Source organism: Lepus europaeus, chromosome 3 (assembly GCF_033115175.1).
Source record: "Lepus europaeus isolate LE1 chromosome 3, mLepTim1.pri, whole genome shotgun sequence".
Lineage (NCBI taxonomy): Eukaryota > Metazoa > Chordata > Mammalia > Lagomorpha > Leporidae > Lepus > Lepus europaeus.
In genome coordinates, this window is record NC_084829.1 from 161829793 (window position 1) to 161846143 (window position 16351).

General features: G+C 50.3%; 1 protein-coding gene across 2 annotated transcripts in view; it reads right to left on the minus strand.

Moving 5' to 3' along the window:
* Positions 1-16351, minus strand: part of PRKN (parkin RBR E3 ubiquitin protein ligase) — a 1356574-nt gene that overhangs the window by 153838 nt on the left and 1186385 nt on the right. For both annotated transcript variants that reach the window (XM_062187015.1, XM_062187014.1), the window contains exon 9: positions 10645-10794. In XM_062187015.1, the coding sequence (XP_062042999.1) occupies positions 10645-10794 (150 nt within the window). The remainder of the gene's footprint in view (positions 1-10644; positions 10795-16351) is intronic.

Consider the following 16351-nt stretch of genomic DNA (forward strand, 5'->3'; position numbering starts at 1 on the left):
AAAGGGTCTCTGTTCGCTTTCCCTCCTGCTGACCCTGGCTCCAGGATGGGCAGACGGGGCGAGGCTTATTCATTTGGCCTGTGCCTTACCCGTGGGCTTCTGTTCTTGGCTTTTTCCTTAAAAAAAAAAATCAATAAAATGGACAAGGAAAAACAAATCTGCCTCTTAAGTCCCACGCACAATATAGACTCAGAAATGGACAGGAGGGTCGGTCCTGTGCAGCCGGGCCGGGCGGTTCTGCCAGGTGCAGCTCTGATCAGGCTGGGGCTGGGGCAGATTTGTCGGGAGCAGGGGTCCTTCGAGGTTCCATTGTCAGGCCTCATTCATTCCTGGTGCTGAAGAGGCCAACAAGTCAGCTCTGAGGAGCTCCACTGGTGAGCTGGCTGCATTTTCCTGGATCCTGACTGTGCTGCAGACCCCCAAGACCTCTGCCCAGGGGACAGAGGTGACTCATCTGTGCCCAGGTGATAGCCCCGTGTGCTCCAGGAGTTCACAGCTGTGGCCTTTTGCAGCGAACCATTGATTGGCATGAGAAACACACGCTGCTCCCGCCCTGAGCACTCCCTGCGCTCGGCCCCATGGCACCGTCTGACTCTCACTGACACGGCTCTAACACCAGTATGTGTGCTGCCTGTGCAGGTGTCTGTTGGAGTGAAAAGTGAGGGTGGGCCGCTGCCCTGTCCCTCCGTTAGTTGGACACGCTGGGCAGGACACCCTGTGTGAGGCCATCTCCACCTCCCTTGCAGGGGAGCCCGATGAATGTAACACCCCACACTCCGGGCTGAGGACATGATCCTGAAAACGCACACGGTGCCAGGTAGCCGAGGGACATAGTGTCCTTGATTTAAGAACGACTTACGTGGTGTAAAAACTACACCCAAAAAATGAACGTCACCCGCGTGTGTCCAGTCGCTGTATGCTTTTTTTTTTTTTTTGGACAGGCAGAGTGGATAGTGAGAGAGAGAGACAGAGAGAAAGGGCTTCCTTTTTGCTGTTGGTTCACCCTCCAATGGCCACTGCGGCCGGCGCATCTCGCTGATCCGAAGCCAGGAGCCAGGTGCTTTTCCTGGTCTCCCATGCGGGTGCAGGGCCCAAGGACTTGAGCTATCCTCCACTGCCTTCCTGGGCCATAGCAGAGAGCTGGCCTGGAAGAGGGGCAACCGGGACAGAATCTGGCGCCCTGACTGGGACTAGGACCCAGTGTGCTGGTGCCGCAGGTGGAGGATTAGCCTGTTAAGCCACGGCGCCGGCCGGCTGTATGCTTTCGGTGATGCGCTTCACAGAACTTATTTTGAGAACGGAAATTACATTTCCCAGCAGACTCCACTCTGGTTTTCATTCGGCTAAATGGGTGTGAGACAGGGGCGTGCCCTATGCAAATCACAAGCTTGAAAGATCTGCCCGGCTGGGCCACCTGCATGCCCTGTGCCCTCCCGAACGTGACCTCGGCTTTGCAGACCTGGTGCTCATGGCCTTGGCCTCTGCCAGGGGAAGGCCCCACACAGACACCAGGTCTGAAGTGGCTCCAAATCGACCCCATTTCATTACTGGGCACACTGCTTTTCATTTTTAGCAAGTAATAGTACTATTTTTTTTTTAATACAGGAAACAATTAAGGAAAAAAACAAAACTAGCTCATAAACTCAGATGGTCCCTCAAGTTATAAAACAGAAAAAGCGCCCTGCACGCATGTTTAGGAGCCTCAAGCATTACAGGTCATCAGCCGAGAAGTGACAGCTTCGTCCCGGAGAAGTGACAGCTTCGTCCCCGAGCCCCACTTCCTCTCCCAAGGACAACCGCTGTGACTGCTCTCTGGAATCCTTTCCAGAAAATCGTTATGTATTTCTGAGCACTGACCTTCTTTTTCTGGTCTCTCCGCTTGGTTCTATGCATTAACAGTTGTTCTACTTCTGGCCACCTACCGACCTTACTCCCGTAGGAGGACCGAGTTCTGGTCTCTAAACGGGGAGCTAAAACATTATGGATGCCGACGGAGGGTTGAGGTACTTGTATTCATAGCAGACTCATTTCTAGCACTGGGATTCAAACAACCTGATCCAGACAAAAATGAAGTGGGAACACGCCAGGTCTTCGGAGAGGTCAGGGGAACAATCGGCTCTTGTTGCCACTGTCCACCTTGCCAGGCAGGGGAACAGACAGTGAGAGCTCCAGGTGGGACCTGGGGAATTCCCAGAGCAGTCCGGGAGCTGAGGGCCCATCTGGGCTTGCAGGCCCAGCGCACAGGTGGTGCACGGGGCTGGGCCTCAGGGCCCGGCGGACGCTTTCGTGTTAAACCACGTTTGTTATTTGTGTCAAGGTATTTTTAATGAACTGAGGCCAGGCTTGCAATTTAAAGTGACGTTGACACTTTCTGTTTCTTATGGGTGACTCCGAGTCAGCGAGCCTGGCCGACTGCTGATCCAGGGAGCGGAAGGACTGTCCTAGGGAAGTGAAGAGACACAGATGGGTCTGAGCACCCAAGGGAATACTACTTACACAGAAGAATGGAACTCTGACACATGCTGTGACACAGATGAGTCTGGAGAACATGATGCTGCGTGAACAAGAAACAGACACAACGAATGTTCTGTGACTTCACTTATAGGAAGCATTTGGGATATGCAAATGAAGAGACAGGAAGTAGGGTTGCAGGCTTAAAGGGACCGGGGCGGGGGATATGGAGGGAGGAATGTGGAACTAGGTATTGCTTAATGGGTACAAATGTATTTGGGGTACAAAAACTTTGGAAATACAGTGGTGATGGTTGTAAAGTACTATGAATGTACTTAGTGCTATTCAGTTGTACAATTAAAATTGGTTAAATTGACAGATTTAATGGTATATACATTTTAGCACATAAAATATTTAAAATTAAGAAAATGAGCTCAGAAATAGAAGAGTTGTGATATTTAGAACCCACAATCCAGATCACACAGACACACAGTTTATGTAGATGGGGTCCGCATACCACTAGCTCCACAAAGGGTGAGCTGAGTGAGTGTATGGGCTAGAAACCACAGTACCGGATCCCCAGGCCACCTCCTCAAGGCATCTGGAAGGGAAATGGGGGCAGCAGGGGGCAGGTGGAATGCTGCAGGCCGTGTCTGGGTGGGCGCCTTCAGGGGCAGGCATGCAGGAGAGATTCTAATGAGAAAACAGCGCTGGGGGAAGTCAGGAAGAGGAGAACAGAATGTGTCTCTGTGAGACCTCCGCCAGCAGATGATGGGGGACCTGAAAAATGGTGGGGCGAGACAAGCAATTACTGTCATGAGCTGGAGCATGACTGCCCCTGTCCCGAGCCACCAGCAGCCTCCAGCAGCCTCCGGGCTGCAAAGGGGGCGGGAGAGAGAGAGAGAGAGAGAGAGAGAGGTGCACCTTGCTCAGTGCCAGGTGGGGGGCCGCATACCAGCTGCCAGCTCCCGCCGGGCTGCGCGCCTGTTCCGCATTTCTACAGCGGCTGGACACATTCAGGAAGGTTTTTTTTTTTTTTTTTTTTTTGACAGACAGAGTGGACAGGGAGAGAGAGAGACAGAGAGAAAGGTTGCCATTGGTTCACCCTCCAATAGCCACTGCGGCCGGTGCACCGCGCTGATCCGAAGCCAGGAGCCAGGTGCTTCTCCTGGTCTCCCATGGGATACAGGGCCCAAGCACTTGGGCCATCCTCCACTGCCTTCCCGGGCCACAGCAGAGAGCTGGCCTGGAAGAGGGGCAACCGGGACAGAATCCGGCGCCCTGACCGGGACTAGAACCCGGTGTGCCAGCGCCGCAGGTGGAGGATTAGCCTATTGAGCCACAGTGCAGGCCATTCAGGAAGTTTTAAAACCCTTCCCACTCTTTGTTACCTGGACCATTTGAAAGTGAGTTATTAATCACGCACAGCCATGAAACTCCAGCCTATCTTCTCCAACCGACCTTAGTCTCAAGAAAGATCCACCAATAGCATTTTTAGAAACACAGTTTTTTTTATAAAAAGGTATTCTCAAAATGATACTCAAGTCAGGTATAGCACACAATTAAGAGAATCATCCTTTTACAAGAGGAGAATGTTGTGGGCCTAACGCTTGTGATGCTGCGATTCCAGCCGCTGCAGTACGCACCCACCCAGCACGTGAAGTGTCCCAAGCACACCTGATGGCCAGGCTGTCTCAGGCCCCTGTCTCACACAGCACACCACCCAAGAGCGGTTCTTGCTCTACAGACAGTGGGAAACGCCGCCTGCGGTGTTCTACTTGTCCAAGAGAAAGGCATGTTTGTGGATCAAAAGCTGGAAGCCCTACAAGAAGAGACGCCTGTTTAATCTGGCCTCCTGTGTCTCCAAGCTTCCTGGTCTCAGGCCTCTACCTCCCTCCTGTCCCCTGCCGCCAAGCCCGCTCCCACTCACATCCCTTGGAAGCTACATCATAGGATCGTTGCTTTGCCAAGTGCTGCCTTACCTTGTTTTACACCAGAAATGGCTTTGATCTCTGGAAAACACGTCTCTTGTGGATGCTACTCCTTGGGCGGGGGTCCCAGTCTTTCTCCCGCCCAGTGCTACCCAATAGAATTTTGTTTGCAGTTACGGTGCACTGCCCATTGCAGAAGCCACTTGGCCACTTGAGGCCACTGAGAACTCGGAATGTGGTCCTTATTGCAGAGGGATTGGATTTTCAGTCTCATTACAAACCATCAAACGTGCCTGGAGGCTGCTATGCTGGACAGCTAAGGCCCTCACAGAGGTCAGAGCAAGACCCAACAAAGGCACCCAGCTCTGCCATTGTGAGTGGACAGCTGGTTTCTGGACTGTTCTGAGGTCTCCACTCAGCTGGAATCAGTTTCCTAATATGTTATTCACAGAGATCTCTTTTATCACTTCCAACGAGCATAATTATTTCACAGCTCCCTTTATTTCAGTAAAAATGAGCTACAAATAGGACGGCCACTGGTCTGTACTGGATTAGAAAGTACGCACTTCAAAACGCCGACCGCTTTCTAGGGAACATTTGCCAACGGATAAGCACTTTCCTGTGCGGTAGGATGCAGACCTTGTTGCTACACTCACGAACGTTGCTTTAATTAAAATCATTACTCTCCGAAGCTTTCTATCTTCGCACTTCAAGCTGTCTCACAGGCAGCGAGTCTAGCAAGACTTATTTCCAATCTGCAAACGAGCCAATCTTAGAGCTTAAATTAGATTTTTGGACACATGTCAAAAAAACAGAGTGCATTTTTTTTGACATTTTGTAAGATTCACTTCCCTTTTTAAATGCTTTCTGATAAAGAGCATCTTGTATATCAAAAAAGAATGTATCAACAAGACATGATTCTGGGGTAGACACCTGGCACGGCAGTTAAGATGTGGCTTGGGATGCCTGCATCCATATCAGAGTGCCTGCCTGGTTTTTTTTTTTTTTTTTTTTTTTTTATTTGGCAGGCAGAGTTAGACAGTGAGAGAGACAGAGAGAGAGATCTTCCTTCCGTTGGTTCACCCCTCAAATGACCGCTGCAGCCGGCGCGCTGTGGCGATCCGAAGCCAGGAGCCAGGTGCTTCTCCTGGTCTCCCATGCAGGTGCAGGGCCCAAGCGCCTGGGCCATCCTCCACTGCCCTCACGGGCCACAGCAGAGAGCTGGACTGGAAGAGGAGCAACCGGGACTAGAACCCGGCGCCCATATGGGATGCGGCGCCTCAGGTGGAGGATTAACCAAGTGAGCCACAGCGCCAGTCCTGAGTGCCTGGGTTGAAGGCCCTGCTCTTTCCTGATTCCGGCCTCCTGCTAATACAGTTGGGTCTCTGCCATCCATGTGGGAGCCTGGAACTGAGTTTCCTGGTGGACACTCAGGCAATGAATCAGTGATGGGATCTCTGACTCTTTTTCTGCCTTAAAAAAATAAAGAGGAAAAATATACGATTCCGTTGTTTGCCGCTGGAGCATCCAGCACCGAGGTGAGCCAGGTCTGCATACAGCATGGAGCTTGATGCTCACAACCCCACATTTAGTTCCCGTGAAATCGCCTGTCCTCCTCGGTCTCCTTGAAAACTGCGGCATAAACCACAGGCAAAAAGAGAAAGGACCCAATGTAGTTTTCAAAATGTTTCGGCAAAATCTAATTAAATTATGCATTATTATAAAAATAAGCTAGCATCTCTTTAAAGAATAGGAAAAATTAACCACTTTCATTTCCCCTCTTATTATTGACTGTTGGCTTGTTGTCTCTTTCTGAGCTCCCCACGATGAAAAAAGGACTCTACATCTATTGGTCCATTTAGGTTTGTAACTCACCAACTAGTTACATCTTTGTGTGAAAGATCAGTCACTGTCATTTTCACCGATTCCTTCTCTATAGAGAAGTGAAAATGAGGCTGACTCTCATTTCACAAAACCTTCAACGACATGTTAATGCAATTATCACAATTATTATTTCCCACAAAAACACATACACACATACAACTTTCTCTGCACACGGTTGGTCTTACCCCACACCACATCTAAGCTTCGTGGGCCTTTAAAACATGCCACAGTTTTTGAGACTCTCTTTAAGGAAAACAGTGCAAGAGGGCAAACTTAGGAAGGGTTGGAAGGCGTCTCTGCAAGTGAGGAGCACCTGTGACGTCCCAACACACCTGCCACTGGGCAGCAGATGCTTGGTTCATGGAGGGCGTGGCTGTTCCAGGTCTCAAGAAATGTTATATCATTTTCTTTACTTACGGTCAGTGATATGATTTCTGAAGGTCTCCTGTTTTCATTTGGGCTTTTTTTTTTCTTATTTTGGCTTGTTTGCAGTTGTTAATTCTTGTCCCTGGATTTCTAATTTAAAACTAAAAACTCTTTGTCCAATTTCACGTATCATTTTAAGAAATTATCTCCCAGACATACGATGTCCTAAGACAACACCAAATAGGCTGGAGATGCTATATTTAGGGAGAACTCCCAAGATTTGATTGCCATCGGTTTCTGCATTCACTCCCAGGTCACTGAGTATAATGTGTTGCATATGTTATTGCTGTTTTCCAGTATTAGACATCAACATTTTGCACTGATCATAAAAGCTAGTGAGACAGTTCTGGTGAATAACAACAATGGCAGACAAAATAGTAATGCAGACTATGAATTCCTCACAAAGTCAATGAATGTCTTTGTGAGCATTAGGAAAGATATGAGGGCTAGCGGAGGGTGAGGTCAGACGATTGGCTCCCCAATACAATCTTTGTTGAGTTCTGCCAATGCAAAAATATTGTAGTTGAGAGAAAACTAAAATCTCAGTGCTTCTAAGGGTAAGGCATTTGATACATCAGAACTTCCAAAACTCTTAACTCTGACGTGTATGTAGCCTTTGACAGGGCATGTAAACTGTGGTTTTTCTACTAACTTTGGGTTCCTGGTTTTGTGTGGTCTTTGAACTTATTATTTTAGGGTTCTGAATTAGGTACCATGTATGCCGGTAAACCACCTGTACATTATACAAAAATGTGAATGAGCTTAAACACTTAGATGCCTTGAAGAGGTATCTGCTGAGGTCAGCAAGCAATTCTAACACTATAGTAAATTGCAGTTAACACAGGAAAATAAATGGGTAGCTTATTTATATTATTTCTATATTTTTAAGAAAGAACCATTTGTTTATTCATTTAATGAATGCTGAACCTCAAAAACATTCATTACTGAGGGCAAGAACAGCAAAATCTTAGGGCAGGAATATGTAGGTACGAACCAGTGGTGACATTTCAACTCGAATCCTGGGAATTTGTCCAAATACTTCTTTATAATGGCAGTACATTTGTGGCAGCCACCATACATCTGTCAAGTCTTTCCTGGATGGGCTGACATTGTAATTTAAATGGAAATCCTTCTCTTGGTTTATTAGCCAATGTACATTGCTACCGAGGAACAGGTGGGCCTGGTGCTGGGGTCACTGATGTCCAGAGGACGTTACTATAGGTCACAAGGCAGCCTGAAGGAGGCCCGAGGCCAGCAAAACGTTGAAGTCTGCGTGTTTAGGTGGAAACCACAGGCGACAGCAGTCATGGATAGCTGAGGGCCACCTAGGCACACGGGTGGTCGAATGACCAGGGGTGGGAACCGTCGCAAGCTTGGAGTCTAACACAGGGTGTGTCTCAGCTCTGCAAACATGAGGCTATGGGCATTTCACAAGGGGTCCTGAGATTTAATTTTTAAATTCCATGGACGGTGGGGAATTTGGCTTTCAATCTTTGTGCACTATAAGATTCTTCTAATAACATCAAACATTTCCCATATAACCACATAGTAAGCATTGTACTTTTTGTCTGTTGACAGTCAAGAAAAAAAAAAAAACAGCACAGGTGGGTGCACAAACAGCTAAGAAACCTGTAAACCATAGCCCAAGAACTACTACTGGGGTTAAAGACATCTAGGGCTAGAGATTACCTCATTCTTCCCCAGTGCTGCCACCAGCGACAGGTCCTTGAACCCTGCACGGGAAGAGGCAGTCCCCATGCCCATACCCCGAGGCAGCCCGTTTTGTCCCTGGCTGCCCCTCGTGTCAGAGCAAAGAGGAAGAGATCCCTCTTCTAGCTGTTGGGCACTGGGCTCTGCACTGCTCTAAAGAACAAACCCGATCTGGCTGCAATTCCTTTCACACAATGGCTTTCCACTGCCCTCCGTGAATCGAGGCAAGAGGGAAGCTTGCCTCGGGACGCACACACCCCAGGGAAGCAGACGCAGTCGGAACAGGTGGAGGCAAACCAGGAGGACGGCCAGCCGGGAACTTGAGGATTCACTGCGCGGACAGCCCACCTAGCCGCCCGCCGAGGCAGCTGCAGGTTTCCCAGCACTCCGCTTTCACAGGGGACCTCGTCACCGCTCGGTCCCCAGCGCCCTTAAAGACAACTTCTTCAGGACAAGCACTCCTGGTGCAGAGACCAGACCTGGGTTCCTCACAGAAGAGTGTGCGGGGGTGCCCTGAACCACAGGGCTGGACTATGACTTCAGGACAGACCTGGGGCCACTTGTGGAGATTCTTGACTCTCAGTGACCCTTGGAGATGCTAAATGTTTAGGAAATTCTTAAAATCAGGAAATTTTTGTTACATGACACAAGACGTTGAATACACAAACCAGCAAGTCACCTCCCCCAACAACAGAGCAGAAAAAGATCGGAACAAAACCAAAATGCATCAGCCTCAAATCCAACAGCCTGAACGTGGCTCTCTGGCTTCCGGTGAGGTCCCCCAACCTCTCTCAACCCAAAGACACGGAAGCGAATCAACTCACTGCTGAACGATTGTGAACTTAAATGCATACGTTACTTACAACAGTTTAAAAAAATGGAAGACCAAGATGTCCAAACCTAAAGTTGCAGAAAACCTTAAAGCAAGGTGGACAACTGAACGCAGAAGACGGGCCAAAAAATTCCCGACCTCGGGAAGAGGTGAAAATCTTAAAACCCAGCTTCAGACACGGGGCAACTGGAGGCGACCAGCCGGCAGCGGCACGCGGTTTTGCTGTTCCTTAGTAACGACCGGAACTAATTTGAAAGGAGCCATCCCCTGGCATTCTCATCCCGGCAGCTGGTGGCCTGCTCAGCCACACACAATCAGCACAGATTACACAGCCAACGCTGGTGACTAAGACTCGAGAGTGTGGTTCCATTTCCATAATTCCCGAGGGTGGCAAACATGGGTGAGCTTTCACCTAATGCAATCACGATTATTAACCCAGAGGCATGGCTTTGCCTTTGGGCACACTGGCATCTCATTGTTTTCCAGTGTCCACGGCCTCCCGTCTGTGGCTCAGCCCTGGGTTTTGAGAGCTTTACCGCCTGGCAGATAGGAGGCCTGGCCAAGGGCAGCTGATGCCAAGGTGACGTCGGGCGCTCAGGCAAAATGAGGCCCGGGGGTGCCTTTGCTACCCAGTGCCTGTTCTTCCACAGAGCTCCCCTTAAAGCTGCAATTTTAAAAGAAATGTTCCCCTTCAGGAGGCAACAGCACTTTCTAAACACACAGACTGTCTTCCTTTTCTGGCCTGCAGGGAATTTAATATTGGGATTACTCCGCACTTGCTATTCTAACCTATAGCTCAGCGCGCCTCTTTGTGTGTGAGTTATGCTGCCCTCCCCACCCCATCAGCCTGCGGCCACCGTTTCGTCTCGGAAACCATCCAGGTCCGTTGGTTCTGACCTCTTAGAACAAACATTTTCCGTGTTTCTTACTCTGTGCCCTAACAGGCACTTCTGTTTGGCTCATTGCTATTGAGAATGATTTTATGACCCGATAACGTTTCAGGTTTTCCATATAAATATCCGTTTCATTTCTTGAAATACTTGGGCAAACTGTCACTAACACATCGCTGATGAATTCTGTCTCCCTCGCTCCTGTCTACCTACAGGCATCTGTGAGCTATGGATACGTTTCTCCTGGGTCGGCTGAACACTGGTACAGCGGTGCACACCTTAAACATTTTCATAAGCAATTAAAGCCGAAAACCTTAATATGGCTCTTTTTTCTCAAAATCAATACATCGCAATTTTTAAATCCAGGATCCTAGCTAAGAATTTTAAAAGCGATTTCCTTATATATCAGTTCAAAGATGTGAGTCTGATGGGAAAATGAGAATAAAATATTTACCCCAGACCATTTGCAAACTCAAGGAAACAGCAAAAACCAGCACCCAGGGGTGCGGGCACTACTCACCCCACAGCCCAGGCCGCCGCCTCCCTCGCAGGTGACTCTCCTCTGGCCTGGCTCGGGCAGCAGCCCCGCTCCACAGCCGGGGCTGGGGCACAGCACGCCGCCCATCTGCAGCACACACTCCTCCGCTCCATACTGCTGGTACCGGCTGTACTGCAAGGGGAAGGGGAGACCTTGAAGGGGTGCGCAGACGAGGGCGTGCTGTTTCAGCTCTGAGGTTGGCTGGGGAGAATGTGTGGGTTTCCTGCAAAACCGGATTCAGTGCGAAATGGGCATGGGAGGAGGAGTGGAGGTGGACGAGACATGGCCTAGGAGAAGTCTTCCCTGTTCAAATGGGTGTAACGCAGAAGTGTGGCTTCACTCGCAGCTTTGTCTTCAGAGGGTGGGGTTTCCAAAATTCATAATTGTTTTTTTTAGAAAAAGATTTGAAAGGCAGAGAGAGAGAGAGAGAGAGAGAGAGAGATACAGACACAGAGAGAGATACAGACAGACAGACAGACACACACACACACACACACAGAAAGAGGTCTTCCATGGCTGTGGTTCACTTTCCAAATGGCTGAAACAGCCGGGGATGGGCTAGGATGAAGCCAGGAGCCAGGAATTCCATCAGGGTCTCCCAGATGGATGGCAGGGGCCCAAGCACTTGGGCATCTTCTGCTGCCTTCCCAGGCACATTAGCAGGGAGCTGGATGGGAAGTGGAGCAGATGAGGCTCGAGAGGGGGCCAGCATTCCCTGAGGGCAGCAGCTCAGCTTGCCAAAGCCCTGTGCTGGCTCTTCGACATTCTACAGTAGTGCATTAAGCAACCTTAGTTCATCTATCCATCCACTAAACCATAGACACTCGCAATACCTCCTTATCAGTGTTATAAACAGCGGTATATTTTGTGCCTCTTGGAGATCCTGTGAGGTTTTACAATCATTTGGGAAACAGGTTCAACTTTCCACTTCACAGGAAACCGTTGGCACCCACACCACGTCAATAAGCTTGGAGAGGAATGATGCTAAAAAAACCCTTCCTTTCATCCTTCAAGTGCCCTCTACTCTGACTTCATTTCAAGGGAGAAGGCTGGCCGGACGCTGCCTCAGCACCACCACAGCCTCCACCAGGTGCACTGCCACCCCATCCCCACCATCGCCCTCGACGCCAATCACAGCTACCAGGAACAGCAGCCTCACCAGTACCTGCAGCCTGGAGCCCACCCAGGCCCACGGCCTAGCCCAAGCCGAAGAAACATGAGCAGAAGCAACTCCAGTGGCTCTGGGAAGACAAAGGGCCTGGGAGGGAGGGAGCTGGACCACAGAAGCCAGAGGAGGTCAGGGTGTGTGTGTGGGGGGCTGGGGGGTGTGGTCTGTGTGTGTGTGCTGTGTGTCCTGAAACCCTAGGGACTCTTTCATGCCCCCCACGGGGCAGTGGTGTCTGTAGCCCTCTCCATCCCTCCAGGGTGGGGGCCAGGAGACCCCTCCCCTTCCCTGTCTGGCTGCAGGGAGACCCCCAGGGCCAGTCTCAGAGTCTGGCCTGATTATCCCTTTCCTGTTTATTCTGCTGCAACCCTGGAGTTACCTGAATTTGGGGGTGCTAAGGTGGCGGTGACTTTGAACCTCCTTCCCAACCCCCAAGGTATAGCTCAGGAAGGCCTTGGAAATCCTGATCTAACTGGTTTTCAGGCCTGGAGCAGGCGTGGGTGAGGCGAGTGAGGAGGCGTCTTCACCACCACCCCAAATCCACCTGTGACCCTGGGGTGCCCTGCCTGGGCGTAGCTGGGCTCCTCGCAGCCAGCTTGCTGGCACCTTGAGGCCCGAGTTCATTTCTTTGTGCCAGTGAATCTGATGGGAAAATGAAACGATTCATGATCCAATAACGTTTCAAGTTTTCCATACAAATCTCCATTTTATTTCTTGAAATACATTGGCAAATTGTCCCTAAGACATTGCTGACGGGGACTTCCGTCTCTCACTCCTGTCTCCTTAAAGGCGACCGTGAGGCTTGTTCCCTTTCATGGTTTCCCCACCTGTGGACAGAAGCCATGTGCCATGGTCCCATCTCCAAGGCCCTCTCTGCTGCACTTCTGGGTTACTGCTCCCCTGACGCATGGGGCACGTTCTCCTCTACCTGGATCAGGTCCAGTGGCTCACTCAGTGAGTAACTGCTTTGTGGGGCTTTGCCTGCATTGCAGAGACCAGTACAGGTGCCATGGATGCAGCAGTGGATAGAAGCTCTGTCCTTGTCCACCACAGCCCCCAGCTGGCTGTCACTCAGACACTAGGAACCCTGGACAGCTCCAGGCAGAGGAGGGACAGAGAGCCAGGCACTGGAGGGCAGGGGTGCAGGTGGGTGCTCACTCGACCCGTCAGTCTGAGAGGCGGTGGGGGCCTGAACCAGCACCGTGTTGGGGGAGCTGGGTCAGTGATGGAATTCTGGGTCTATCATGAAGGTAGAAACGGCAGCGTTGTTGGGCAGCCTGGAAGCATGGTGTGCATGGAGGAGGAAGAGTCGGGGTGAACACAGTGTGTCTCCCCAAGCAGACACACAAGGGGCACGGAGGTGGCAGTTGGTGGAAAAAGTGGTGGGGTGCACCTGGGGAGCTGTTTCTATCATGCACGCTTTCAGCTTGATAACCTGTTCCACAGCTACGTCAACATGTCAAGTAGCCAACTGAATAGAAAAAAAAAATATGAGCTGCAGACACAAGTTGCAAAGTCATTAGCATGAGGGCCTCTCTGCCATTTTCTCACTTTTCCAGCCCCAAGCAAGCAAGGAAAATGACCTGGTGAGCTCCCTGGGTCAACACGCTAATGCACCTCTGGGCAAGCAGAGGTCTCCCCTGGCAAACAAAGGCGAATCTGAGACTGCGCAGGCCAAGACTCTCAGGGGAGTGCCAGGAACCATGCAGTAATAGGGGATCAAGTGAGGGACGGATGAGAGGCAGCTCCTCCTTGCACAACTGAGACACATCCCACCAGCGATGACTCCCTGCAGTTCTTAGAGGCCTCGTCCATCCTCCTGTGCCACGAGAGGGTGTGAGGAGCCACACCGGGGACCCAGGAATTCCCTGTGTTTGGCCTGTGCCTGCTGATCCCCTGTGCACTCCGAGTTCTCCGTACAGCTTGGCGCTAGGTTAGCTCACTGCTCTGTGAGCTTCAGGCGGCCATCTGACTCTGTCATCTCAGTGCCCGCGAGATTGCAAGCAACGACTCCACCTCCATAGGGAAGCCAAGGAGAAACCCACCGAGGGGACTGAGGGGCAGGGTGTGGGGGCAGAGGCACAGGGTCGTGGCTGGGGGGGTCTCCAGGAGCATAAAGAATTCTGAAATTGGAGTGAGAGCAGGTCGGTGTGCTGCAGGGAAGGACCAGGTGCATGGAGCATGGTGGCAGGAAAAGGAGGGGGGCTGGCCTTGGACCCCAGGGGAGACACCAGCCTCGGACAGAGGAGCTGCAGCTGAGGGTCCAGACCCTGGGGCAGGCGTGCAAAGGAAGTGTTGGCAAAGATTTGAACCATGAAGGAGAGGGGATGGAGGAGGGATGGGGTGCTACCGCTAGGCACCACCAATACCATTGGGAGGCAAGTGATTTTGAATTCCAAGGGAAACCGGTCAGCAGATCTGTCTGCCCCCCCACCCCCCAAGAAACGGCTACAAGCACAATGGAGCGAGGCTGGGCTGGATGAGGAAGCGAGGTGTTCCCCCAGCTGGGTACCACGGCACAGCACTGCCTCCCTTTCACCCCGGTCCATTCTTATCCTCCCACTTCAAAGAAACTTTTTTTTATTATAGTATCTCCTAGACTCTGACACACCTTAATAAATTACAGGGCGACAGCCATCTCTGTACTACTCAGGTCAAGGGGTAGCCGTTTGGAACCCCAGCAGCCATCGACGTGTGTGTGTCTGTCTTGCTCCTTCCTGAAAGAAACCACTGGGACGGTAAGCACTTCACTCCTTTTCTTTATAGTTTTTATCACGCGCGGTGCACTCCTGAACAGTATCATTCCTTTTGTCTGTTTTAAAGACGTGTTTTAATCCACTATCCTCTGTTCTCCTCTTTTCTCTTGTCATTTATTTGTTGGCGAAACCAGGACATGGGCTCTATGGAGTTTCCCGGGCAGGGTTCTACTGACTGCATCCCTGCAATGGGGCTCACAGGGCTCGTCCTTGCTCTGGGTCCTGTCAGCTCTGAGTCTAATCTATGGGCTTCCTTGGCTCCTCCCCCGCCCCCCACCCCCTCCTCGTCTGTCCATCATGCCACTTCATAGATGGCGTTTTCTATTTCCACCAGAAGGCAATAATGTCTGCTTTTAGAATGTTTAGCTGTAGAGTTGAGAAGTGATATCTTATTGGAAACTTTCCTTCACTTATTAGTTAGACTACTTCTATTACTGGGTTATCCAGTGGCACTGTTTGAATTGTAAAGGTAGGATAAAATATTGAATTCTTCTTTTTCTAAAGAATATTTAGAAATTCACGACCTTACGCACATAGGATGTCAGGTGTGTTTTAATTCAGTCTAGTGGCTTTACTTTTTATTTATTTGTGTATTTGTCTTTACTTATTTGGAAGGGAAGGAGAGAGAGAGAGAGAGGGAGGGAGGGAGGGAGGGAGGGAGGGAGGGGCTGGCCTTCTATCCCCTAGTTCTCTCCCCAAATGGGTGCAATGACAAGGCTGGGTCAGGTAGAAGCCAGGAGACCAGAACAGCATCCAGGTCTCCCACATGGGCGGCAAGGGCCCAAGCACTTGGGCCATCTTTTGTAGCTTTCCCAGGTGCATTAGCAGGGGGCTGGATTGGAAGTAGAACAGCTGAGACTTGAACAAGATGTGAAAGAACATCACTGGGTGGGCATTTGGTATAGTGGCTGAGTTGTCACTTGGGATACCAGCACCCATGTTGGACGCCTGGGTTCAAGTCCTGGTTCCACTCCTGATTCTGGCTTCCTGCTACTGAGCACCTGAGAGACAGCAGGTGATGGCTGAAATACTTGGGTCCCTATACCCACATGGAGAGTCATATCAAATTCTTTTTAATTTTTTTAAGATTTTATTTATTTGAGAGGCAGAGTTACAGAGAGAAGGAGAGAGAGAGAGAGAGAGAGAGAGAAGGAGGGAGGGAGGGAAGGAGATTTCCATCCACTGGTTCATTCCCCAAATGGCTGCAAGGGCTGGAACAGGGCCATTCTGAAGCCAGGAGCCAGTAGCTTCTTCCAGGTCTCCCCCATGGGTGCAGGCGCCCCAGTACTTGGGCCATCTTCTACTGCTTTCCCAGGCCATAGCCAAGAGCTGGATGACAAAAGGAGCAGCCGGGACCAGAACAGGTGCCCATATGGGATGCCATTAGTGGAGGCAGAGGCTTAGCCTACAATACCATGGCGCCGGCCACTCATATTGTATTCTTGGCCCCCAGCTTCAGCCTGGCCCAGCTACTGTCAATGCTAAGATTTGGAGAGTGAGCCGCAGGATGGGAGTTCTCTGTCTCTACCTCTGTCTCAAATAAGTAACAAAATAAAAATAAATACCTCTATATATGTAATGGAGAGTTGTGAAAACTTACAGTAGGAAGAACATTTATCTCAGTAGTGGTAAAGTAATTGAAAAATGTACTCAAGTTGGCCAAAAAGGAGCATATGTTGTTCACCTGATCTCACTTGTATTACTTCCAAGGGCTTTTTTCACTTATCAATATTGGGTAGCATTTTATAAACAGAATAAACTGGGAGGA